Raw genomic sequence first — 27,602 nt, forward strand, 5'->3', positions numbered from 1 at the left:
CGCTCTCCCGAGTGCAGTTTTAGTTTATGTTTGTTTTTGTTTTGTGGGTCACAAGTTAATGTGCGATTGTGTCGGGATCCTTATCTGCTCTTTGTGCCAGAAGAAAAATCAATTCAGAGGGTGATGAAAGTCATGAGAAAGTGTCTTAGCACTTGCGGCTAAACTAACCTTCGTTGAATCAGTCCTTAACTTTCCCTTCACCTGGGGGTGATTCATTCAAAAGCAGCCTTGAATCAGCTTTAATGGTAAATTCGTTCAAAACCTATTCCCCTTCACCTTTCCAAGTACAGTAAAAAAAAAAAAAAACTTTGGTGACTGATGCATGATTACCGCTTTCATTGCAAAGTATGCAACGAAGAATGGTCACATGTTTAAAAGTTTTTATTTTGTTGTTCTGAATCCATAAAATTAATGTCCAGGATAAAATGTCCTTGAAAAGCTTTACTTCTTGACTTCAGAAAAGTATTGAATTGTAAAATAGTCTTACTTTGGATAACACTGGCAAAATCCTAGGGAAAGTTGAATTTATATCTTTAAGGTTGACAAATGTATATTGACCTGGAGTGATAAATACTTTGAGATGGCTTTGAGTTCCTGACAGAAATATTTTTTAAAGGTACCTGCACATAAATGCACTTGCTTTTGCATGAAATTGAATTATTTCATTTGATTGCTCCTCTGATTGGGCTGAGATTTGCAACTGTGCAAATAATAATCAGCTCCTTGCAACATGTAAGCCATTCATGAGGAGCTCTGTGGAGTATGGACACCCACTTTAGGCTACAGCCCCTGCAACACCATCAAAACTTCTTAATGCTGTGGAGGTCAAAGCTCAGAGGGTCACTGGCACGTTACAAAGAAGATGTCGAGGCTCAGAGGACATGTTTCTCTCCAATTGCTGGAAGATTGTGGGCCTCTTTTTTTTTTTCCAAACTCTATTCTGGTCTTGAACCATCAGCATTTTGTTTATACTGCACAGTTGTATCCATCCATCCATCCATTGGGATCACACTCTGTGCAGAGCATTGGTGCTGCCTAAGCAGTCTCCTTTACTATTGGGCAGAATCCTGGATGGGTCGCCACTCCGACACAGGATACCAGCAAGCTGGCACTCATTTTGCCGACCTCGGAAGGATGACAGGCAGAGTCAACCCTACCTGCTATTAATTCAACAGTCGAATGGGATTTGAACTCAGGATCCTAGGATCCCAAGCCCACCACCCTAACCATTAAGCCAACACCAGGCATACAGTAGTATCCAAAGATGCCTACCAGGATGGAGCGTTATCCTTAATCTCTTTAGATGTGAAAATTTCCTTTACCTTCCTGGACGTAACCAAAAGTTAGGCCTGACTTCCAGGCTGGACTACTTAGCTTCACCCCACATTAAAACTTACAATGTTGTTAAATAATAGCTGGAATGAGTTTACTTCAGGTGCAGTAATATGTAATCATCAGGATGATAGGATATCTCCGAGGTAGCACACTCACCTTTGAGGTATTCGTATGATGTGTTCAACTAAGACCTGGCAACCTGGTGCTTCACATGAAGAACATTGTTTTGGTGAATACTAAATCCTTAAGCTGTCTGTCGCATCTGCTACCCTTCACTTGTGGATATTAAAGATTCCACGCTACCTTTCAAATTGATTAGGCAATCATGTGCCTGTCCTGTCTTGACAGCAGTCCCTTTGGCAGCACCCTACGGTGGAGTAGCAACATGCTCCTAAAAAATTAAAAGCTATGAAAGCATTCACAACTAGTCGTAGGTGTTCTAATGCCCCCACCCACCCCTAACAGAGGGATATGGCAATAACAATTTACGTCATAATCACAGACAGGAAAACATCAGCTTTGACATCAAACCAGATGACCACAAAAGGTGAAACCCCTTGGTGGCATGGTCCTTCTGTGAAAGTTATTTTCCCAAGGAACGGGAAGCGGGCTGTCGGGACTTGAACAACTGATGACAACAGCAAACAAAGCTAAATGGCTGGGTGATGTTGCTGCAGCAGCATGTCGGGTGTATGTGGAGCGGATCTGAGTAAGAGGACAATAGTAAGTGCAGCAGAAAGAGGGTACTGAAGTAATGAGTCATAACCGGCAGCTGCCAGGCATACAGTGAGGATGTGGTTTTTCACTGACTTTTTGTTCTTATTAAACTTTCAGAAGCATTGCCATTGCCGTTTGGTATCAGCGTGTGACTCAAAATGCTCTGCGGCATTTGTTTTTGTTTGTTTGTTTGTTTGTTTTGAATTCTTGCTCTTATCATTCAGATGCAGATATGCTGCGGTTTTCATTTCGTACCCCCATCACTATGTTTGGTTCAAGAAAAACAACCCAAAAATTAACTTTTTTTTTTGTTTTCAGAATTTTCCTTTGGACATGCTGCTCCAGCTTTTGGAACTATTCCTGCCGTGATTGGTGATGCCACAAAGTAGAATCAAAACGAGGCAAAGTGCAAGCATTAAAATTGTGATGTGCACACAAAATATGCAAAGGATGTTCAGGAAATGCTTTTGTGTCAAAAAAACACTTCCTCTAATCAAATAACATTGTTCATGCAATGATAACCGTTTTGTATGCAGTTAACGATTCTAATGCATGAACGCGTTGATTTCATCAACTAACCTGCGTCTAAGCTTGCATTACCCAAAGCAACGCCGAGGTTACACAACAAGTATTGTAGTGCAACCCTAAGGAGGCGAGAGGAGGGATTTCTTTGGATATAAATGGGGCAGAGATTCACATAATTTGTTACAGAAGGACTCCTGTCTGGTTTTTTTCTGTTGTGATGGACATAATGGAGGTTGTATTAGGGAGAAGTACTTCGGATGCGTTGAGACGTTAGATAACTTAGTCTCCTTCTGGAGGAAGTGACACTCGAACTCCCCCTTCTGGAGGGGGGAAATAAGTGGTATTCAGAGTCGGGGGTGGGGGGATGAGCAAGGTTCTATGATATTGGAGAGAGTTCTTGCCCGGTAACAGAAACATGAGAGGCGAAGCGCAAGAGAGAAGAGGAAGGAAGAGAAGCCACAGAGAGTAAGAGGGAGAGAAGCATGGAGCAAAACTGAGTTCGAGGAAACATGTTGGAGAAGAGGACGCCACTGAGTCGGGTGGATCGCTTCCTGTCTTGCATGGCTCGGACATCGCGTGTTTAACCACATTTGGTGCACCAGATGTGCTGAACGTGGGGGATTGACCAAGCCTTTTCAGTGTGAGCTGGTCATGTTAGGGTCGAGCTGCGATCCATCACGAGCCTGTTGACCGCCCGTCGGAATCGTTAAACTCCTTTGCGTGAAGGAGGGTCTGCTCAACTCAAACGTCACCTCTGCAGGACCTTCCACTTTTGTGGACTGTTTGCGGACGGCTCCGTGAATGAACACTTGCTTGAGGAAACATGAGCAAGTCAGATTAACACCAAATTCTCTGGCAGTGAAATCAAATACCGCCTCAGTCCATTACTTTGTCATGCTGTGCCCTTGTGTTGAATGTGGGGGAATGATAAGGAAGTGTGTATAAAGGGATAATTAAGTTCAAGATATTTCCTGTTTTATTTTCATTCCTGTGTTTATGGTCATGTTTTCGTCCAGTTTTGTGTGTCATACCGTACCGAGTTGTCTTGAATTGTCGAATGTGTCCCTGTTCAACTCTGGCCCATTCGCCTTGGTCTCGGGGAGTTGGCATATGTTGCCCCACGTGCTTCGTTTCCGCTTCTTTTCTCCCAAGTATTGTCATTTCTGATGCCTCCGCTTGATCCTTTTCTCATCTTCACTCGAAAAAAAATATATAAACACCAAAAACTCTTCTTCACTCCGGAAAAACAAAACAAAACGTGAACTCAATCTGCCTTGCTAATCCTCCTCCATTCTAATTCCCTTTTCTTTTTCACAAGTCTTATTTCACAAAACTTTTTCACTCTGAAACACTTCGTTCATCCACCCTCCTTCCTCTTCTTCTTTCGGCCTTCAATGGAAAACATTTTTTCCATCCCTCCCATGAAGTCTGTCACCATATGTCCAGTTTGGTAATCCTGAGAAGTCAATTTTGCAGAGGTTGTGTATACATGACAATCAGTTTCACTTCACATCCATTCATGGTGTCAAACTCCACCATGTCAGTCCCCTTCCCCCTCTCAGCTTCCCCTTTTTTGCATTGTACATCAAGAACACCATTTCTCATTATCAATGTACTGCTCATACACCTGCCAAACCCCAGGAGTACCTTCGGCTGCGACTTCCCCAGCGCTCCCACATCTTGTTTGTGTATTGCAATGTCCTCCAATCTGACGACTCCATTTACATCTCTATCTGAGACGACATGGACCAACTTTTAAACATTCATCGCAACTCTTCCTCATATGTCGTGATTTCAATTGTCACCATGCATGTTAATTGGCTGGGTGGTGGTACCTCTCTCACCAGCCATAGCACTTCAGAAAAGGACTTCTGTGAATCCATGGAACTGACTCAATCTGACTCAAACTCAATCAACTCCGATTCTTCAACAGGCCCAGACCCATGGTGCATCAGTGCATGTGCCCTAAAAATCGATTTGACTGCTCTTGCTCATCTTCTTTCTGCTTTGTTCCTCTGATCATTCTCTCTAGGTCAGTATACATCTTCCTGAAAGTTGTCCAACATCACTGCAATACACAAACATGCTGCAATAACTGATCTTCTTAACTACAGGCCTATTAGTTTGCTTCCAATTATAAGCAATGTCATGGAATGTATCTTTGCAGTTGACATTAAATCCTTCCTTTTTTTCCAACGGCCTAATCTCAGATTAACAGTTCAGTTTCAGACCCAGTTATCTAAGCTTGACATGCTGCTTCGACACTTCCAACAATGGAATGAATTCTTGAATTTCAGACGTGAGATCAGAGCTGTTTCTTCGGACATATCTCACACATTTGATACAGTTTGGCACCGCACCTTGACCTCCAAACTCTCTGTTTATGGCATCCAAAGACACCTCCTCCCATGACTCACCGACTTCCTCCACTCCCATAATCAGCATGTATCTCTTAGCTGGATTTTCTTACCTCCTTTTGCCCCCCCCCCCCCCAATCAACACTGGAGTGCCCCAAAGCAGTGTATTGGGCCAGTCTTGTTCCTCATCTTCATCAATGGTCTTTCTGATACCCTGGAAAAATCCTGCTCATCTCTTTACCAACGAGTCTCCCTTCCACCGTGTCACCTCATCCTTCAGACAAGGAAACAGCAGCGTCTTCCCTCTCTGCAGAACTTTATAGAATCAGGAGCTGGTCAAACACTTGGAATATGTCTTTCAACCCCAACAAATCCCACACATTCTCCCAGTCTCTTCGAAAGGACCATCGAGCAAACCCTCCTTTCTACTTTCTGAACAATCCTCTCGAGGAAGTTCAGTCATTCAAACTCCTGAGTCTCATCACCTTCAGCCACGATCTGTTGGACAAACCACATTTCAAAGTTGGCCTCCAAAGCCAGCCGTCGACTGGGCAGCCTCCATCGTGCAAGGTCTTTCCTTGGCATATTTGAACTTTTGACAACCTCCCATTGGCCTTCATCCACAGCTTATTGGAGTACTGCTCTCTACTTTGGGCTGTCGCCCCTGCCTCTCACCTTGCCCTTCGGATGATGTGGAAAGCAAGGTCCTCAAAATCATTAGGCTTTTTGGAGGCACAAGGATGATATTATTTATAATGAGACAAATTTGACTGAAAATCAAAAACAAAGTCGTTTTTGTATCTACATGATACATTTTATTGCTGATTCTCAAGCTAGGCCTGTTACTTTCACATCAGAGACAGGTTGATGACCTCTCTGTATTGTACCGTCTCCTTTTTGGTCTTGCACCCCCTCTCTTGGCTCTGTCCCTCCAGGGTACAGTATATGCAGGGCACACACAGTCTGCCAGAAACCCACTTCTTCATAAACTCCTGATATCCAGGCTCAGTGTTCACCTCCACTCATTTGTTCCTCTTTTCTCTTGCATGTGGAAGCAACTTCTCCAGTTTATTCAGTCCGATTCTTCCCTCCAGGCCTTCAACACAACTGTTCACCACTACCTCAGGTCATTCTCCATCCATACTCATGATCCCTTCTCCCCAAAATGACCTCATTCCCAAGCACCCCCCTTTTCAAAGTTATTGTGATTTTCCCCACTCTTCCACGCCTCTTTTCCTTGGTTAGTTTGTCAGTTTATTTGTTTCTTCCCCACATTCCTCTTCCTCTTCTTGCTGTTTCAGCTTGTGTTCAGCTTGTTCACCCCATGTGTTCTTCTCTTCCTCCCCTTGACCTTACCCTCATTTCTACTCTGCTGTTGATGTTTCCCTCTTTCCATTTTGTTGCATTCCATTCTGCTCCAGCTCTTCCACGAGCCTCGGCCATGTATACAAAAAGAATGAAGCACCACCTCTTTTGATTTATAATTTGTTTCTCTACAAATACTACCTAAAATTATATTAGCTTTACCTACAGCTGACTGGCACTGTTCTTTCCTTGACCAATCTCCTTTCTTTTCCTTTTCATTGGCCAGGATGAAGGATGCCCAATCGGTGGCTGGCTTTGGAGGCCATCTTGTAAATATGGACTGCCCAAGAAAGATCATGGCTGATGGTAAGGTTCCTTCAGCAGTCCGTCATTTCTGTGGTTTCTTTTTACTTTTATAAAATATTGTTGCGAATTCGCGCCCGCCGGCGTGCGATCGGCCACGTAACTCGAATCGCGGCACGTCGCCCACCGGACGGACAATTCTGTCGTGACCCTCTCGGACTAACGCCGGCAGCCCACGGGTGGGCCTTTTAGAGGCCAATCGGCCCCCCACGTAGGATAGGGTTGTTCGCCAAATTCGACCGACCTAAGTACCCACGCGAAGGGTAGACCGGGCGATCGCACCTCGCCGCAGGTCGACTCTGGACACGGGCCACTTAAGCGACCCGTTCCGTACTAGTGGGATAACCGAGCGGTGTTATCGTCGGCCTCGCCAATTCCGATTAATTATCGGGCGTATTAAGCCCACTACCAACCCTTTACGTGAAGCAAGATGGAGATTCAATTCAAGAAAAGACGAAGCGAAACGGGAAAACAGTTCAACATAATGCACATTTATTCCGCGGCACACGGAGAGCACACATATACAATTACACCAATTATGCACCAAAAGCAGATGCAACAAAGGAAACACAACAATGCAGATCTACTACCGACTACGCGAGCACACGGCAACACTTACACAGTTTTACTTTACAGACGGCGCCGACAACACATTTACTCAAAAGCAAAAGAAAAGGGCCACCCTCAAAGACAAGGGGGCAGACGGGGCCTGTGGGCCGCGAGACCAGGTGGATCCTACCCGTGTCTTGTGATAAGCCGCAAATGTCGCGGCGCCCCGACTCCGCGCTCCTTCGCGGGTTTCGTTGGCACTGCTTGCAGTGGGGTGGGAACGGGGCCCCCTTTTCGCACTATCTCAGCGCGGGGGGAAACAGGGGGGGTTGTTGATGCTCTGGGGAAAGAGGATAGCTGGCTTGCTTGGGTCCCGCGACGAGCGACTCCACTGCGACCTCGTCGCCGACCGCCATCTTCCTTGCCTTGGACCCGAGCTATTCGACCTCCTCCCCAATTCTCCTCAGCCGACTGCAGCAAACCACCTCGACCGTGCTCCAGGCTTTAGGCTTCCCCTCTCTGCAGCTCCCCAACAGACTCCGAACCCCGACAGACTGCCACTCTCCAGACCCGACTTGACTGCCTCGACCTTTTCTCCAACTCCCTCCTCCAACTCACTCGACCGAAACTGACTAAATTTGCCCCGCGTTCGGCGCTTTATAGTCTATCAGGAGAACCCATATGCAAATTTCTGGATCAGAACGAGCTCGGGGGTGGAGCCACGCTCGCCCATTGGACGGAGAAAAAGGGGCGTGTGTCTCCCCTGATCCTCGAATTTGCATATATCGATTCTACTCTGACGCGCCTGGAGGCGGGGCCAAACCGCCCCGCGCTTGCTGATTAGACGTAAAGAAGTGGGCGTGTATCATTCCTGATCCGACTTCTCCTCGGAAAGGCCGCTATTTGCACCCGCGGCTCGGCGCGCGTCCCGCACGAGGCCAGGACAGCCTGACGCTCGGTGCCCACAAGCGGTGCGGGAATGGCCGCAGAAGGAGAGGCGAAGGTGGTGGAGGGTTTAAAGTGCTGGTCCATGGCCATGGCGATGTTTGGAATGGCGGTGATGCGATGTTTGCGGGAGCCAGTTGTGAAGGTAAAGGTCGTGGCTGTTGGCGTTGTTGTTGTTGTGAAGCGGCGTTGAGGTTGGTGGTTGTTGTGTGATGGCGGTTGAGACGTGGTTGGTTCAAAATAAAGTTAGAACAGAAAAACGGCTATCTTAAAGGGTCGCAGCCCGAATGAATCACATTTCTTCCCTCTAAACAACGGGTTTGGGGCTAACTACACATGTACTTACAGAGATATCTCAGCTACAGGACCTGAATGGTGGTTTGCGAATTTCCTCAACCGCAACAATATCTATTTGAAGGCTGTCCCAAGACAAGTCGCTCTATTTTTCAAAGGGATAACCCACACATATCTGGACGTTAAATTGATGAAAATTAAAACATAGTTATATCCCCTGTCATTTTGAAGTTCAATTAAGTCACTAGACCACGTGTAATCAACCACTGTATAATTTACTTTACGTCTTCTCAACTTTGTGATTTTTGGTTTATCATGTAATCCATCGGTAATTTTACTTTCATTTGTTCCTCAATCTTGCAACAAGCAGGTTGCATAATATTCACATGATTAGAGCGGAATCAACGTTTTTTTGTAGGATGACTAAGCCTTCATTTAGCATTTATCAGTTTTTTTCTTTCCAATGAACTTGTCCCTGTTTTCTTAACGCTGGATTTAGTATCAAGGATAAATAATGCAACATTTCTCAATAAACTTCATGTTTTTTCATCCAGCATCGAGCTATTACTGCAATCAGTAAGTGTTTCATATAAATTTGATCAATTCTTTTTTTAGGTCTGCTCCAGGCATTGGGGTTTCCATTTTCCACCTAATTTTTTTCACACAACTTTGTTCCAGGCCCACAGAAATAATATCGACATGATCTTCTCCAGAAATCCTAGTTGTAAGAATTGATTTCCTGATAAAGTAAAAAAAAAAAATGCTTATCTATCATTTCCTGTTCTATTTTTAACAGTTGTCTTTCCAAAACTTAAATATATCTGAATTTGCGTTATACAGGGTGTCCCAAAAGTCTGAATCCCGAGGCATTTTTCCGAATATACAATTTGATATTTTTCTTTTTCTTTCAGATCCAAGATGGCTTCGAAACTAACAAGAAAAGATTGAATTGAACTCATTCTCATGTACGCAAGACAGGATTCTTCACATAGAGGAGTTGCTGCCGAATTCAATAGAAAGAATCCTGATAAGCATCCAATAACACATGCCACTGTTAAAGTATTTAAACGTTTTAGGTTCAGAAATGTTCAACGTTCTTGTATTCAGCTTATAAACAAGCGTCGTGAAGTCCAAGGCCATCAATTTGAGCATTTACTGCAATAAAACTTTTATATAAATTTTTGCCTATGGATCCAGACTTTTCGGACACCCTGTATAATAACTATATTTGCATTCTTTCTTATTGATTTACGACATAGCTCGAAGTATGATTGCAATCGAGAAATACAGTAACAACTTGAGTGGCTCCCTCTTCTGTAATAGGAATCCATGACCGTTTTTTTTTTTTTCTCATTCACACAATCATCACAATCAGGTTTTTTTTTTTTTCTCATTCACACAATCATCACAATCAGGTTTTTTTTAGACTCCTATCTGTATCTTGAGGTTTTGGAACACAGAGTGAGGCAGATTGGTGCAGAATATCAGAATAATTGTTCAGATCTTCCAAAAAGCATGAAATTTGCACAAATGTTCAAATTCAGAAACTTCATCAACATTAATGTAGAAACACGTTGAGCGAGACCTACTTCTGGATATTTTCAAGATGGCAGAATTTATGTATATAAATTACATAGACCGTCAAATATTTTACTTGAAATAACATTGTTGACACCCTGAGAAAAGAAATAGAAATCTACATTACTTACGCCATGGAAATAAGATAAATGTTCAATATCATACTGGTAGAATACCTCAGTAATTGATATTTTGATCCATCCATTAGTTCAGTAGAGCATTTAGTCTGGCAGCCATTGGCTAAAGTGTTTTGGAGTACATACACAATTTTATTGCAGATTCTGGTAACATAGACTATACTAAACTCAAATCCGAGTGATGCCACTTTGTCACGCTTGAGCAATTTTTTTTAGGAGCAAAATTCAAAATGGCCGCCATCAAAACCGTTTTTTGGCCGTAACTCAGCCAAAAGTTGAGATATGAACCCAATTTCAGTGGCAAACCCTATGTTTTAGGGGTCAAGGAATACACTGATATGTTTAAATAAACCATATCATCCATATAAATAGTCCATATTGCAATATTGGTATATCAGATACCATATTTTGACTAAAATTGTAATAAATTATTGACCAATTGTTGAAGTTTCGACCTATAAAGCTTGAGCCAAATAATGTCAAGGGTACATACGATGAACACACTGAAAGGTTGCTGATGTGCTTTTATTGCACTTTTATTGTGTTTATACATAGCTGGAGCACAGTTCCAATTCAGTTTCATGCTATAGCAAGAAAAGTGTTAAAAAATAATTTTTCACAGAGCAGTTTTTCCCCAGTACAGTTGTGACAAAAAATGGCTGCCATGAAGATCAATGAACTGTGTCAACGGATCAAGTAAGTTATATATGCTTGGATATTTTTAAAGAAACATGCAAAACTGTGTGTTAATTAACAGTAAAGTATTGTTATCAGTCGACTAATCAATTTTCTTTTGAAAGCAAGACGTTTTTGTATCTTCATATCATGATTGTTTTGATACCATAGCAACCGTTTGTGTTGATGATGTTTAAAGTACACAGGGTGGGAACAGGTTTTCTGATTTTTTTATACATGTATTTTACAAATAAATGAAATGATTAATTTGTTCATCACCCCTTGTAAATGTCTTCCATTTAAGAATGCATCGGGTGTTTAACTTTCTGAACAATTAATATAAGACATACAGTTATTTCGTGATTGTTTTGCATTATATTGATCTAACAACAATTGAACATTTCTGCTTGTCTTTTTTCTCGTGACAACGTTCGATAGCTGTGATCTTGAATCCGCTTGAACTGAACGATGGCATCACAGCTTAACATTTCTTGCCTGCTCAATAGTCGCATGAAATGCAGTGCCAGTAAACAGCCAATGAGTGTAGCTGTACCTGAAAGGCTCAACACCATCGTAGAAGCGAGTAAACGTAGAGGTGATGGGTGGCATGTCGCTCTAGAAACCCTGTTACAAGAATCTGCTGAGACACTCTACACACACAAGAATTGCGTTGCAACATACACTTCCAAGACGCACATTAAACGTTTGTTACAGAAGAAAGAAAAAGATGAAGAGCCCGTCGTGAAGAGAACGCGCCGAACAGATGCCATATCGTTCAATTTTAAAGAACAATGTCTCATTTGTAGTGAAAAGTGTGATCCCATCCCAGAGCCAAAAAATCCATCTCGCTGGCGGCATGTTGTTCAATGCAGAACTGCTGATCGAGGACAGAATCAGGATACATTTAACGATGTGATACTGAAGACCTGTGAACTGCGAGATGATGAGTGGGCTCAGGAAGTGCGACTTCGCGTTGAGGGGGCAGTTATTATGGTACAACAAATGGTCCTTCTAGCCTCACCAGGTGTTCCGAGTATCCGGGTAATTTCAGACGACACAGATGTATTCATATTGCTGTTGCATTTTTACCAACTGAAGGAACTGGCATATGCAACCTTGTGATGGCTGGTACAAGCCGTGACAGATCGTCTGTTGACATCAAGGCGACAGTGCAGAAGCATGCACATATTGTCACCCAAGTTCTGGCAGCACATGTGGTGTCTGGATGTGACACAGTTGCCTACCTGTGGGGTATCGGAAAAGGCACAATTGTGAAACACCTCAAAGATGGTCGTCAATTAAATTATTTTGGTGATCTTGATGCAGAATTACCAGATGTCATATCTGAAGCAACTGCCTTCTTCGCTGCTTGCTATGGATCCCAGGAAACAGAAGACATGTCAGCTATTCGATTTGATGTCTGGTCTTCAAAGATGGCTAACAAGAAGCTGACATCAGCACCAGAGTTAAAAACTCTACCACCAACCACTGTGGCTTTCATCCAACACGTTCTCAGGGCGCACTTGCAGGCAGCAATATGGCGGGCTGCATGAGTTCCAGACCCACCATTGATCGATCCAACGAGTCATGGATGGTCACATGAAGAAGTGTCGAGCATGTTGCTCCCTGTGTCTCTGCCTCTGGATGTCATCGGAGCTCCTGATAATGTTCTCAAGATGATCAGGTGTGGGTGCAGCTCAGTGGGACCCTGTGAAATGAATAGATGTTGTTGCTCTGCCGCCAGGCTCTCCTGTTCATTGTTCTGTGGCTGCCATGGTATGGAGGAATGTCAGAACGACCAAACAAAGTCTGTATCAGCAAGCGAAGCTGTGGAACTTGAGTGAACACTAGGTATTTGATTTATGCAGCTGTCTTGTATGTGAGATTGAGTGAAAGAAAGATTGAGTGAAAGCAGAATGAAAGAAGTTCATCAGCAACCAATCAGTATATTCCTAGTTGATAGCATGTACAGACCCCTTTGTGGATTTGAATTTGTATAAAATTTGTGTAAACCTTGCTTATTACGTTTATTTGGTTATGTGTTAATATAATTAATTATAGTTTGTTGTTACCTAATCATTGTATTACTCAACTGTACTGTTGGAAATAAAAATATACAATACAATACAATATACTGTTTACCACTTAAATCAGGTTCATATAGATTTTGGGCATAGTTACGGCTGAAAATAGTTCGGTCGATATTTTTTCAGTCAAAATATTATATCTAAATAGAAAAATTGCAATATAGACTATTATTATGAGTTGCATGGTTTATTTAAACATATCAGTGTATTCCTTGACCCCCAAAACATAGGGTTTGCCACTGAAATCGGGTTCATATCTCAACTTTTGGCTGAATTACGGCCAAAAAACGGTTTTGATGGCGGCCATTTTGAATTTTGCTCCTAAAAAAAATTCCTCAAGCGTGACAAAGTGGCATCACTCAGATTTGACTTTAGTATAGTCTATGTCACCAGAATCTGCAATAAAATTGTGTATGTACTCCACAACACGCCTCGGGTAAAATTCCAGTTCTGCATCCAGACTAATTCTTGTTTAACCAGTGATGTAATTACATAATGTCTAAATATAGCATAAAGTTAAACACTTAGGCAGATATACTTTTAGTGGTATCAAACGTTTATGTATATTGGCTACTTGAAATAATGCTGTTTATGTCTTGGAATGGTCGAGGTCACATGACAATAAAAAGAATGCTGATGAAGGTACGTGTGTGTAGAAATCCATTGAGAGAAGTCACAGAATGCAGTTGCACTCATTTACTCATTTATACCAAAACAGTCACTGGTTCGATGATGCAGTAACACCGTAAACCACTCGAGCATGGACATGTATTCACCTTTGGCAGTTTCCAGACAATCTGCACATCAATAAAGGTATGGGTTATTTCATCAAAAAACATCCAAGTATCCCATGTGGTTTTCTTGTCTACAGTTGTGAATGCCGACACCGTATCACAGCCTGTGAAAGCATGAAACATTGGAAGAGCCCGAATCTTCAAAGGACCAAGTGACCGAGCAATTTCATGCACAGGTATGTACCTCACATACTTCCCAGTACCAAACAGAACCCACGGTTCATCTAGTGTTCGGTGGAGTAAAACAGACACTGCAAAAACAAGAATATCTGTGTGAACCGTTAGAATTAAACACTTCCGATGTCACTTCTTAACATGATCTTGCAGATGGAGGATTATTCTCGTATCTGCCTCTTTGTGGTTACAAGGTTGTAACATCGTTGTATCCATTCCATAAGGATTGCACACCACACCAGACCCTGTGGGTGAGATGATTTGTTTGTTTTTGATCTCGATTTCAAGAACATTGTTACGTTGTGAGGGTAGATGGAGAAATCCCAGAGTGAAGATAGGATTGTATTGTAGAGCATAGTCCATGGACAAGTAGGAGACATCTCGACGTAATTTAAGTCGGTGAAAACTGTGAGCTCAACATTGTTACGTGTCACCACACGGGGAGGGGGGGGTGGTGTTGTGCTAACTAGGTGGGATCTAAGGCTAGTTTCTCCCAGTATGTGATTGCCCCCTGACCCTTTCCTGCGTTTTTTTTTTACATTTACAAGGCCGGCCATAAAGGACCACGTTTCACAACAACAACTACAACCCCACCTCCCAGGATTCGTAACCAGCAGGCCATGGCCCTGAAGCTGATGATTGGTTGGGGTGATGTGATGGAGAGAAGGTTCGAGAGAGGGAGCACGGTTGAAAGACAACAGTCTGCCCTCTTGTCTCTTCTGGGCACGATGAGAGAGCTGCCCAATTCTCGTTGTAGTGCTGGTGCGAATTTGTTCATGTGCTGAAATAAGGCATGAGCCGTTGTCAGTTTAGCTGGGCCGAGAAGAAAACCAAGACTGGGCTAGTGGTCGCTTCTGCTCTTCTCTTATCTGCCAGCCTCAGCAGTCGCCTTGTTGAATGATCAAGGAGAAAGGCGGCGCCATTTGGTGTGTGCGGACCTGGAACTTAGAGGGAGTGGTGTGGCAATCTCAATCATGAGAAGAAATTGTACAGCGGTTTGTGGGCTCCTGGTGTTGAAGACCATCCGCACAAATTACCACATGAACCTGGCCGTGGAGAGCGACTTCGCGCCATTTTGGTGCATTTTCCCGTGTGGTGGCTACGTGGTTCGACGACACCAGGCTCCTAAAGGTCATCTCTGAACGCAAAGCTGAGTACCCGAATAAAGGGGAGGGGTGGGGTTCTTTTATTTTTTTTTTTTTATCTTTCCCCTTGTCTGTTTTTGTGACTGAGTGGAGACATCTCAAATTAGTATTTGGTTTACCTCACTTTTCATGACCTCACTCTGATTTATTTTCATTATTACCATTGATTTATGTTTATTAAATCATTATTGTTGAATTTCCTTGTGTTTGTTTGTTCGTTGTGGGTTTGAGAATAAACCCACGTGCTTCCGTTCTGGTAAAGCACCTTCCGAGCCACCATCCCGCGCACGCACCATAACCGCCAAGAATTTCGGCTGTTCGCCTCCGAGTTAAAACCGTCCGGCTATCTGTCCAGGCCGGTGTTAATCGGCCTGGACACGACAATATGATCTGCCAACAGACCAAAAACTTCTGTCTTGCTCCTGTCAATGTGAAGAAAAGCATTCCAGTTGCTTAAGACCGAGGACTTATTTTCAACACGTCTCCTGAGGCCTTTCCCACACTTCTTCCTTGTGGTGGCTTTCAAACTGTCTGAAAGATACACATCCCATACAAAATGAAGCTTACTGATATACCACAGCTGACCATGTACGTCGGGGAGGAAACTCCCTTTAGCATTGTCATAGAAAGTCTTTGAGCTGATAGGTTTGAGCAGATACACCAGTGCTGCTCCATAAAAAAATCATCACATCGACTTTGAGTGACTCACAGTCACTCTGAAGCAGTCACTCCAAGCACAATGTCAATTTACTCTTTGTACCCATCAATATTGTACCATATTCTGACAAAGCTGGTGAACAGCTCTGATTGTCGTGGGCAAAAAATTCATCCAAGCTCCCATCACGTGTCTGGCAAGATATGTCCAGTCTTGAAAACGTCGAGCGGTCCCTTCTTCAAGTCAGTCATTTTTTGGCGCTCCTTTGGAACACCTTGGGATGGAGATCTTCTAAAGAGAGGAAACTTGTTCTTCTTGATCGGATCGAGTAAGGATTTGGATCGATCAATCAGGCGTTCTTGCACAAACTGATCGTATTGTTCTTCCCCCTCGCTGTTCTATAATTCTGACTGTTTTCCAACTTTTTGATCTGCGATATATTTTGAATCCAAGGTGAGAAGGTCATCTAAATCCTTAAGAAATGGATTTCCCATTTGTTCAACCACTACTTTTAGGGAATTGACATCAGTCTGAAATGCAGTTTGAACACTTTTCGTTTGTTTACGTGAAGATGGCAGCCATTTTTAAATCTGAAAAGAAACTAGAAGTACACTCAAAAACCACCTTGTTACTTGCAAAATCGAAGATTTTTTTCAAGTATATTGGTCAGTCGATTTTGTTATTCTGTCTGTCTGTTTGTCTGTTTATCGCCTACAGGTCGCAATTCGAAACCGATCTTCACGAAACTTCGCCACATGGTAGAGTTTGTCAAAAGCAAGAAGCCTTTTTGTTTTTCAGGTCAAAAGGTCAAAACGTCAACAAAGGCCAAAGATCAACAACTGAGGTGAGATTTCTAAAATCCTCAATTTTCATCCCAATTGACTTGAAATTTGAAGAGGATTTGCAATTCAGGTCACTGAATTCAACCACCAATTATTTTTGAAGTCAAATTTGTTTCATGGATTTTGCAAGTATCGTGCTATGCACAACGTCTTCTTCTTGTTTCTATTTCAGGAATTGATAAGTACCCGACAACCAAGGTTTGTGCCAAATTTCATGCTTTTAGGAAAATGTGAGCAATTATTACACCCATCTGCCCCACAATGCCATCCCAATTTTTTTTTCCTAATGCTAATGCCATCCCACCTGTGAAACACTGGGATGCCAATTTACAGCTGGGTCGGGATTCAAACCCAGGTCAAACAGCTTAGAGGTGAGTGCATTGCTGCATGGTCTGACCCGTGGCTTTCCCCCCGAAATCACTCAATTAGTGACGCCATGACCGAAAAACCTAATTTCCTCAATATCGAGCAAACTATGCATGATAATATCACGAATGAGGTGTCCATACCTATGTTTTCATGGTCAATCATTACCCTGATGCTATGCATATTGCTAGAAAATGTATAGTTTACCACGTAAATTCATGGTTCATCCACTAAATTAGCGACGTCATTACCGAAACCTCACTATCTGAAAAACTGTGTATGAAAATATCACAAATGAGGTGTCTATACCGGTATTTTTATGGTCAATCATTACCCTGACACCCGTGTTATTACTGGGAAATGTGTAGTTTACCATGTAAATGTGTAGCCCACCTCCTCATTAAGCGACGCCATTACCGAGCAATGATATATGGAAAACTTGCAAATGTGCAGTTCACATAATTAACTTGATGTCCTCTTGGCATAACAAGTCTTCTCTATCACTTTCATCACTCTCATCACTGTCCTCACTCCAAGCATTATCTGACTCTTCCTCATCTACTGAATTATCTTTCACGCCATCGCCATCATCCTCATTAGTACTGCAGCATAGCGATCAATTGTTCAACTTTTCATAAAAGCACCAAAATTGGTACGTATGTTGACTAATGTATTCTGAACAATTCTGGATATGGAGCCACTCGAGATTTTGCCTTGGTCAGCTTTGGCGGCCATTTTGGAAAATGGCTGCCATTCTACTTTAACAACATGGGATATCTGTCATTGTTATTCTCTTTGTAGGTTTCTCAGAGGTGATAAATACTCCATGTGATGTGCATTTACAAAGGAAAACAATACAAATGTCATTTGTGTTGATTTATTATATTTCCAACCATTGTATTGGGGAAAAATGGTCATTTTTATGGGAAAATCCATTTTTGCACACTGCATCAGTGACAGGTTCAGAAGTATTTTGTTGTGGTGGTGGAAGTGGTGGAAGTGGTGTTGTAATTGGTAATATTGGCTACATGTGGCCCATGCTGCAGAACATGACCACCGTCGGATTCAAGTTCGAACCGTAGACACCGATGTCGTCGTCTTGGCGGTGATGGTAGCCCAGGCACTACCATGTGTGGATAAACTCTGGATTGCCTTTGGGACGGGCAAGAACTACCGCTACATCCCTGCCCATGAAATAGCTGCCTCCCTCGGTCCACAGAAGGCACGTGCCCTCCCTGTCTTCCACGCCCTGACCGGATGTGACACTGTATCAGCATTCGTGGGGCATGGGAACAAATCTGCCTGGGCCACATGGAACTCGTTTCCAGAACTGACAGATTCTCTTGTGACCCTGACCACCATGCCAGTCAACATCCAGGATGACACAATGCACTGCATTGAAAGGTTTGTGGTGCTCCTCTATGACCGCACCAGTCCATATACGGACGTCAACGAGGCCAGAAAGAAACTCTTCGCCAAGAGGAACTCCGTCCAGCGCATCCCAACTACCTACGATGCTTTGGAACAGCATGTGAAGAGATCAGTCTTCCAGGGTGGCTATGTCTGGAGGCAGGTCTTGTTCCCTCAACCCGTGCTTCCATCACCAACAAGCTGGGGCTGGCGGCAAACAGAGGATGGGTCCTACGAACCGCTCTGGACCACACTCCATGAGGCTTCAAAAATCTGCTTCGAGCTGGTGTCATGCGGCTGCAAAAAAGGCTGTAAAAACCGCTGCAAATGCAAGAAGGCTAATCTGCAATGCACTGGACTGTGTGCTTGTGAAGGAGAATGCCAGTAGACAGACGCAGTAGACACAGACTGAGATATCGGCCTAGATTAGAATGTGCAAATGCAAAGTCGCATTGCTTGTAAGTGTTGACTTCTTGATCCAGAGCCAGTACACTTGAGCTCAGAAACTCATATTGTACTAGACTGATGTATGCGTGTACCATGTGTCCTGGTAGAATGGTAGTAGACAGTAAACCGTAGCCGCTTCAAAGTGAAGTGTGCAATAATTTGACTACATTTTCTGAGTTTGTCATTATCACGATTATCAGTTCCCTTTTCAAAATAGAGTAAAGTACGTAATCTATAATGCAATTTTTGTTGATTCCAAACCCATTGAATGTGATGAATATAATTTGACTCTTGTTCTCCAGGCAATAATGGGTACTTTACAGCGAAAAGTTACAGGAGAGCAGCAATTTACAAATCAAATAATGGCTTTTTTACCAAAAATACTGGCTCATAATATTTGAATATGCCTTTTCATGGTCAGTTTACTGAATTTTACACTTTCCTTATATCTACCACCAATACAATAAGAAAATAAGAGCATATAGCCAATTTTACGAAAGTAGAATGGTGGCCATTTTGGAAAAAAGCTGACCAAGGCACAATCTTGGGTGGCTCCATATCTACAATTGTTCGGAATACATTATTCTGCATGTGTACCAATTTTGGTGCTTTTATGCAAATTTGAACAATTGATCTGAAATATCAGACGACACTGCAAGACGACATGTGGGCCTGTGAAGGACTCTGGAACTGAACTTCCTGGATACCAGTCTGGTTCAAAGCAGTTTTGAGACAACTTCCATCCATAGTCTGTCAGACTCACCCCACCAGTTGGATCTGTCTGATCAACTCTCTTCCAGATTCTTGCCACATAGTGCGCCCTTTTCATATGATTACCAAGTGTCTTGGTGCACGGGGGGAAAAGAGGCACAGTTTATCTTTATTCTGGCAAGGGGATCCTTTTCGTCACCACCACCCATTCGCATGGACGCCTTGTATTTGGCTTCATTAATGTGGTGTAGTCTGCGGGCCTACGGGGAGGGGCATGATGATGATGCATGATGGGCGTGATGATGGGAGGAGGGGTCGTGGTGGTTATCGTATCTGCAAGGGATATAGGGTGTGCGCGCCGTCTGAGGCGTCGTAGTAATACTGGGGTCGCCCGGCTCGTGAGTGTGCCGAATACGGAATAAAGGGGAGCCGCCGGGCAGAGTACGCCCGCGCTCGCACTTGTACAACACAGCCCGGCTCGACTGTCCTTCCGCTCGTGTCTGCCTGCTAAGCATCTCCCATTTCAGTACAGTACAGTTGGCGAACGAGGATCTTCGGATCGGCGTGTGTAAGGGCGGCAAATGACCCGTGCGGTTCCAAGCTACGGAGCCAAAGGTCTCGCCAGCGCGAGCATGGCAGAGGGTCGGTGCATGGCAAACGTACGCGTGCCCGCCTTCGTCGGAATCGACTTCGGCCACGTCGAGTGGGCAACGGCCGCGCTCACTGTTCGTTTTGTCGAGGACACGCGTTTCGGCTCGAACGCGGCGTGGGACATCGCGCAAGCTCTGGAGAATGTCCGAGGTCTCGATGGTCGGGGCACAGCAGATGGTCTAGGGGTCATCGCGATGGGCCAGGCACGCACGGCCATGCGCACGGTCTGCGGCGCGGGTCATGGGCGAGCGTGGCAATGCAATCACTCGGACGGCGGTCTGAGCTCTCGAGGTCGTCTACGGTGTGTGGGCCGAGGGTCATCGCCCATTGTTACGGTCATAGATGGCGGTGTGCGAAGCGATCCTTCCGTCCCGGGTCGAAACCTGCTTCCAATTGATCCGGAGGTGACAAGATCAGTGGCAGGGGAGGTTGAAGTGAGCGAGGCACGGATCGGGTGTCGACTTGAGTCCACTCGTGCTGGCCGCGCATCGCATTCGGCTGTGCCGTGCAAATTCACGACAGAGGAGCGTCCGGCACGGCTCAGAGATCGTTTTATTTCTGGTCTGCGAGCAGCCATCCTACGGTTGACCGACATCACATTCGACTCGGCGGTCGCGACTGCTTCATCTGTCGAGCAGACACTCACGGATGTCCGCGCCATTGCTGGCCAGGACGTAATGAGTAGCTCCAGCTGGAGCATGGCGGCTAATCCCGAGGTCCACGCGGTGACCGCACAAGTGCCGCAGGTCGCGCAGCCCGGAGTCCGTGCGATGGCACAGGTGCCGCAGGGTGCTCGCGCGCCTAGCGGTGCGGGACGAGGGCGCGCACCGCAGCGCGGTCGCACCGGGAGCGAAGGGGCACCGCAGCAGGACCCCAGTGACCTGGAGATCGGCCTGCAGCCGGGGCATGATGATGCCAGCGAGCCGGACCCGGCGAGCCGGACCCTTTTGGGTCGGAACGGGCTGGCGCACCTCGGACTGGATCTCCGGTTCGTAGCTGCAGATGTGCCAGTGCTCTCTTCGAGACCTTCGTCGAGTACCGAGGGCGAGGCTCTGGCGGCGGGGGCCGCGTCGATGCAGCGGGAGCGATCGTTCGTTGCTGCCTGCGGCGGTGATGTGCGGGTCGGGAGCGGCGAGAGCCATATCAGCTCTCGCGATGAGTTCCCGCGCTTCGCTCGCGATGAGTTCCCGCGCTTCGGCAGTGTTCGTGAGGCAATGCGCGTCGGTGTTGTTCAGGCAGCTTCAACAGGTGGCGGGGAGCCCGTGGCGTTAAAGGGAGTCGCGAGTCGCAACATCAAGTCGACAACCAAGAAACGGACTCGTGATGTGGGTTGTGGGTTGTTGTTCAGGGCATATGTGTTTTTCCTTGCTCTAGTGATGCAGTTTAATGTTGTTGAAATAAATGCCAGCAGGTCTCGTGTGAAAGTGGATTTGGCGGGGATCAGTCAATGGGAGTTGTATTATGATCAATGTGATGTGGGGGCTTCAGGAGCGGTGGTGGCGAATAAAAAGGTTGGGTTGGCCGTCCATTGTCCCGGGCCGCAGGTAGTTGCTTTGTCATGTGCTGGGATTTTATCAAAAAAGCGCGCTGTACGGAAAAATGAATTCGCAATGGTTCAAATGTTATTCCTATTGATTTATAACGAGCTTATGGTTGAAGTGGGGTTTAAATGGAATTACTACCTTCTAACTGCCGTGTGGGTCTCGGAGATCGACTCGGAGCCGGGACTCGTGCGCTAGTCGGCGTTACCCCCACCTCTGCTTTCAGCGAGGTCAGACGTGCCTGGCGCCTGGGGCGTGGCTCTCTGGGTGCGCTCAAGGCCGTTTTGGCCATGCGGTGGAATCTCAACTGATTATGGTGCGTGGGGGTTGGGGAGTGTTTGTTGCTTCCAGCCAAGGGTGCTGTTCAGCGCCCCCACCAAGGTCGGTTGGGTCTGGCGGTGGCGCCGCGGGTTCCAGACAGCGGGGGTCCGGCCTCGAAAGGTTTATCTGTTTCGAGTCTGCCTGGGGGCGTTTTCGCTGTGTAGTGCTGCTACTTCTCCAGTAGCTCGCTTCCACGCATTATATGATGTGATGTGCTGTTATACTTCGCTGTTTTCATTTTATTTGCATGATTATTATACCGAGGTTCTTCGTGTTGTCTATGCTTCTTATAATACTGATCATTTAATAATCATACTTTTAGGAGGGAAGAGTGTGGTGTAGTCTGCGGGCCTACGGGGAGGGGCATGATGATGATGCATGATGGGCGTGATGATGGGAGGAGGGGTCGTGGTGGTTATCGTATCTGCAAGGGATATAGGGTGTGCGCGCCGTCTGAGGCGTCGTAGTAATACTGGGGTCGCCCGGCTCATGAGTGTGCCGAATACGGAATAAAGGGGAGCCGCCGGGCAGAGTACGCCCGCGCTCGCACTTGTACAACACAGCCCGGCTCGACTGTCCTTCCGCTCATGTCTGCCTGCTAAGCATCTCCCATTTCAGTACAGTACAATTAATGTCAGAGGTTTTGAATCCATACAGCATGCAGACAAAGGATGTAACAGCTTGGACATCTACCTCCTCAGCTGTTAGAGATCGCAATGCCATCACATGAGCTGCATCTGACTCCATCTGCTGGAAGGGCTTCACTTTTCCATTTCTAGAGAAACACGATGTGAAATCACAACCAGTCGAGGCATGAAGGCCGATTAGTGCTTCAGTGATACCAGTCTGTCTCTTCTCAAGAATGTCAGCTAGCTTAGTGACATCAATGTACCTTCGGTGGTTGCCAGATCAATAGTCCATGTTGATGTTGATCCCTTCCGACCTTCCAGGAAAGCCCAAGCAGAATGATGAAGACGTCCGTATCGGTGGACCTTACTAGAATGTTACCAGTGAAAATGTTGTTTGCGTGAAACGTAATGAGTGTGTCAGCTTCTTCATGTCGACATTGGAGGTGATTCGGTTCCTCTATTTGCAGCACATCATCCTCGTTGTTCTTCATTTCCATACACACACCACCATGTGAAACATAGTGTTTTTCTTCCAAGAATTCGACCATATTGGAGCTTCTTCCATTCCTCCATTACAAACCGGGCAAACTCTTCCTTGAATGATCCACTTTTGATAACTCTGTGCCACTCTGTCGCTGAGCCTGGTCAGGTCCAGTAATGATGAATGATTGAGAAGTAGTTGAACGACGCAGGTTTCACTCGGTATCTTTCATTGATGGTGACTGGTACTTGTCGAGCACTAAATGGATTTGCTCCCCACGATACAAACATACTTTTGCCAAAAGATCCTTTGCCATGGTTGCATATGTGGACTTGCTGTGCTGCAGCACGGTTTCATGGAGGATAATACCGCCATCAATCACTGCGGCTGTTATTGGGGGAACACTGTTGTCATCGAGAAACACTTCCTGTCTGCTTTCAAGTTTCTTTGTGAGAGATGCCTTGTCCGTCTTCAGGGGAGTTCCATCGCTATGGGCAGGAGAAAGTGGTACTTCAGTAACCGGGTAGCTAAGAATGTGATGCAGATCAAGTGCATCGCTTGTCTCGGCAGCAACAGCTAAGATTCGTCCAAAGACATCCCTGACTCCCTCTGGCACATTCGCTCTTCGTGCTGCGGTCTTAGATTGCTTCACATTCTCTGCAGCAAAGTTCAACATTTTGATCCTTGCCACATAGTCACGACGACAAGTGTTATGGTATTTGGCTTCCTTTGCAATAAGATCTTCCCCTCGTCCAATGATCCTAGTATCACACTTTTTCTTAGCAGCAAGAAGGATTGCCTTGCTCCCGTCTGTGGTCAAACATTGGCTGAGGGGTTCATTTTTCTGCAACTTCCTCTTCTGTCCACAAAAAAGACATTCCAATACTGTTCTGTCCAAGGACGCCTCTTGTGCTGGTAGAAGGATGATCGGAACTTGAACGAGCGGTTTTCTGAGGTGGTTCTGTGCTTGGAGGTGCTCCTCTCTTAACAGCACAGAATCGACCGAGGCAAACTGAGCGGTAATATTTGCCTTCTGGGCCCTCAGCTGTTCTGATCTCTTCCGAGGTGTTCGAAAACTTGTCACTTTGAATGGCCTTTCGCCGTCTAGCCGCATTTTTGGCTGTTTCCCAGTTGCTGGAATTGAAACACTTCAGGGCACGTTTCTTTTCTCCTCTTTCTTTGCAAATTATACAAACGAGGGGCATCATTTGCCATGATCTGTAAATAACAAAAAGGGACAGAGACCAATGCATTATTTGCCACATTGTAACAAACGACATAGATGGTACGACTCCAGTAGGCAACTTTCAGGGTGAACTCAACATTTTTAAGCACTAGAGTTGGCATTGTAATATTTCACCATAAAAACATGGGTATAGACACCTTATTTGTGATATTATCATACAGTGTTTTTCAGATATTAATGAAAATGGGGTTTTCTGCAATGGCGTTGCTAACTGAATGGGTGAACTAAACATTTACATGGTAACTACACATTTTCTAGCAATAATGTGGGTTTCAGTGTAATGATTGACCATGAAAACGGAGGCGTAGACACCTTATTCATTATATTATCATGCATTTTTTTTTTTACAGATATTGAGCAAAATAGGTTTATCGGTAATGATGTCACTAATTGAGTGATTTCGGGGGGGAAAGCCACGGGTCAGACCCGGCAGCAATGCATTTTTGTGATGTCGGTGGATGACCCCAATCAGCCCATGAGGTCAAACGTTCCGGCGCTTTTCACTTGAATAAACCTTCTGGGCTCCTGGACTATGGGTGTGATCAGATTAAAGGAAATCAAGATACTTTCATTTTAATAGATTGGGTAAAAGATTGGCAAATGCAATTTAACTGTAGATAGGTAAGAAAGTAAGGTTCTGGAGATAGGTCAGGGTAAAGAAAATAGAGATTACAGGATACAAGGGGTAATTTTGGAGCGTGTCACACAGGAGAAGGATCTGAGGGTGGTAATAGATACGGGAGGTGAGCAGGCAGCTATAGGTACAGCAAATAGGGTTTTAGGTTGTATTCGGAGGGGGATCAATTATAAATCAGAAGAGGTGGTGTTAACATTGTACAGGAATTTAGTGAGCGCCGCATCCAGAATATTGTGATCAGCTTTGGTCACCAAATCTGAGGGAGGACATTGCTGCCATGGAGAGGGTTCAGTGAGTGCAGAGCTACTAGATTGATTCCAAACCTATCTATGTGATTACAAGGGGATCTGATTGAGATGTTTAAGATAATGAAGCAACAACAGGCATTTTAAAGGCCATTTTCCCTGCTCGAGTGGGGGTTAGCCTGTTTAAGATAATGAAGGGTGTGGACAAGATAGGTGCAGAGAAGTTTTTTCAAAAGGAGCAGTGTTAGGACAAGGAGCCATAGCTTGAGGATAAAAATGACAGTCAGGACAGTTTTAAAGCAGGGTCTTTCAAGAGAGTGGTTAATGCATGGAATGGTCTCCCCGGAAAGGTAGTGTCAGTGGAGGGGTGGATAAGTTTAATTGGGAATTAGTTGGTACTTGGAGGAATTGGAGATTGGGGGGGGGGGTATGGGGATGTTTGCAGGATTTGTCAGTAGCTTGTTTGTGGATGGGTGATTGGTACAGCGCAGGCATGATGGGCCGAATGGCCTCCTCCTGCACCAAAGTTACTTGAGTATCCTTGTGTAATTACTACGTAGATGAGAATATGAATTTGTCATATCCTTGGGATTCATATTTATACATATGTTTTCAAAACGAATGGAAGGAAAACAAGTTCTCATTGTATTTGTAGACACATACTACGTATTATAGATTCTCATGGGGCTATGAGTTCTTTGAGAGTTCCATGAAGAGTTCAGGAGTTCTTGGAAGACTGCAAAAAGCAGGTGATCCCAGGATGGTACTGGTATGAAACACCCACTCCCTGTGGGAGAGTAATATCCCCTCCCTCTGGTGGAGGGGTCAGTAAAGCAATAATCGCATGATGTCACATGCACAGCACAAAATTGCAAATCATCTCCACAGCTGACTGTATTCCCCTCTCCACCACCACCGGGTGGCGCTACAATACGCACCATAGTTAATGACAAACAAAATAATATAATATGACAGGAAAAATATGCTGTTCTTTAAAATTATAAAATAAATTATTTTTGTGGGGAAGGGGGTGGGGGCAAACAGAGTTGTCGAGTGAGAAAGGAACAAATGGTCCACAAGCTGAGATGGAAATTGGTACCATCTTGAGGGACCAGAAAAAAGTGATATGACTGATTGAAGACACAAATGTAGACAACAAAACAGCATGATGGACCTTTCAGAAGAGTAGCTCAAGTTAATTATCTCCAATTTTCTGTTTTAGACCATTAATCACTTGGAAGGCGCTTTTGCAGACAAGAAAATAGTGATATCTTAATATTATTTCAGGACGTCTGGCAGCTTTCTGTGATAATTATTGGACAAGTTATAGCGTTTTTCATGTTAAAACCCCTTGTGTAAAGAGCGCTTTTGTGCATCGACTCTTCGGCCATAATACCTCGCCTTTATCCGAGCATCGAGGGAAGGAAACTGGGTTCTACATTTGGCTGCTATCCGAAGTATCATTCCTGGTGCTTTGCATATGACAAGTTGAACTATGCCCAGTATGTACCAGTCTATTACGGTCAAATGACCAGGCTCTCCGAGACGTACCTAGAGGTTCATCAGCACATGCAAGAAGGAGGTTTCTCAGTACAATTATGTGCAACCAATACATTTGGTAGACTTCCTGTTGACCAAACCATTGAAGAAACAGTCAACAAGGACACACAGGCAGCCAGAGGCACAAAGGGATTCAGCTTGAAGCCTGCTGCTGTTAGCAGGTACTATGTCACAACAGAATATAGAAGTACCTGTCTTAATATAAGGCCCTGTCACACCTTGACGTTTTAGCCAGCGTATGCCGACATATGAAAAATTTGCCGAACCAAGCTGGCACGCGTCGAATACGTTATGGGTAAGTTTTGTATACGTTAAGAGCACACTGGCATATGTCGTAGCACGCTGGCATACGTCGTAGTACGCCGAGCTGTTAAACAAATTTTCCATCCTTGAAATTTTTCGACATATGCCAGCGTATGACTCGCACGTTCCACATAACGCTGGCCATAAGTTGTAGGCACGTTACGCGATCGTTGACACACGTCGACATACGTTACTTGTAAGTTACTGATAAGTCGAAACACGTCGAGGTAATGTTTAGCGTACCCGAAACTTATTTCTAACCTATGAGTAACGTGTTGTAGGCACGTTATATGATCGTTGACACACGTCCACACACGTTACCTGTAAGTTACTCATAAGTCGAAACACATCGAGGTAATGGTTAGCGTCAGTGTTCCAGACTCCCTGGTTTTTTTTATTTTTTTTTCTTCGGTATGACGGTGATGTTGACACTTCGATTTCTAGTGCGGTTATAATATAATATAATTAATAGGCTGCCACTCAACGATTTAAATCATAACCGCACTAGAAATCGAAGTGTCAACATCACCGTCATACCGAAGAAAAAACAAAACATGGAGTCTGGAACACTGACGCT

At 44.7% G+C, this 27,602-nt stretch overlaps 1 protein-coding gene and 1 long non-coding RNA gene across 15 annotated transcripts in view; one reads left to right on the forward strand and one right to left on the reverse strand.

Annotated features, from left to right (window-relative positions):
• The window catches only part of LOC147025074 (uncharacterized), a 7,934-nt gene extending 6,205 nt beyond the window's left edge, over window positions 1-1,729 (reverse strand). Inside the window, exon 1 of the long non-coding RNA XR_015058849.1 lies at window positions 1,492-1,729. This is a non-coding gene — a long non-coding RNA (uncharacterized LOC147025074). The remainder of the gene's footprint in view (window positions 1-1,491) is intronic.
• LOC147025072 (L-lactate dehydrogenase-like) overlaps window positions 1-27,602 on the forward strand; it is a 188,984-nt gene that overhangs the window by 80,518 nt on the left and 80,864 nt on the right. For 2 of the 14 annotated variants that reach the window (XM_085885664.1, XM_085885654.1), the window contains exons 2-7: window positions 6,526-6,605; window positions 9,302-9,355; window positions 13,739-13,837; window positions 13,989-14,086; window positions 14,384-16,479; window positions 17,890-22,500. In XM_085885664.1, the coding sequence (XP_085741790.1) occupies window positions 19,993-21,801 (1,809 nt within the window). In that variant the 5' untranslated portion in view covers window positions 6,526-6,605; window positions 9,302-9,355; window positions 13,739-13,837; ... (1 more) ...; window positions 14,384-16,479; window positions 17,890-19,992 and the 3' untranslated portion in view covers window positions 21,802-22,500. Of the gene's footprint in view, window positions 1-6,037; window positions 6,378-6,525; window positions 6,606-9,301; window positions 9,356-13,738; window positions 13,838-13,988; window positions 14,087-14,383; window positions 16,480-17,889; window positions 22,501-27,602 lie in introns of those variants that run through there. The other 12 variants (XM_085885658.1, XM_085885652.1, XM_085885662.1 and 9 more) reach the window with 11 other exon arrangements.

This window comes from Eptatretus burgeri, chromosome 6, assembly GCF_056783735.1.
Source record: "Eptatretus burgeri isolate ZD-2024b chromosome 6, Ebu_testis_v1, whole genome shotgun sequence".
Lineage (NCBI taxonomy): Eukaryota > Metazoa > Chordata > Myxini > Myxiniformes > Myxinidae > Eptatretus > Eptatretus burgeri.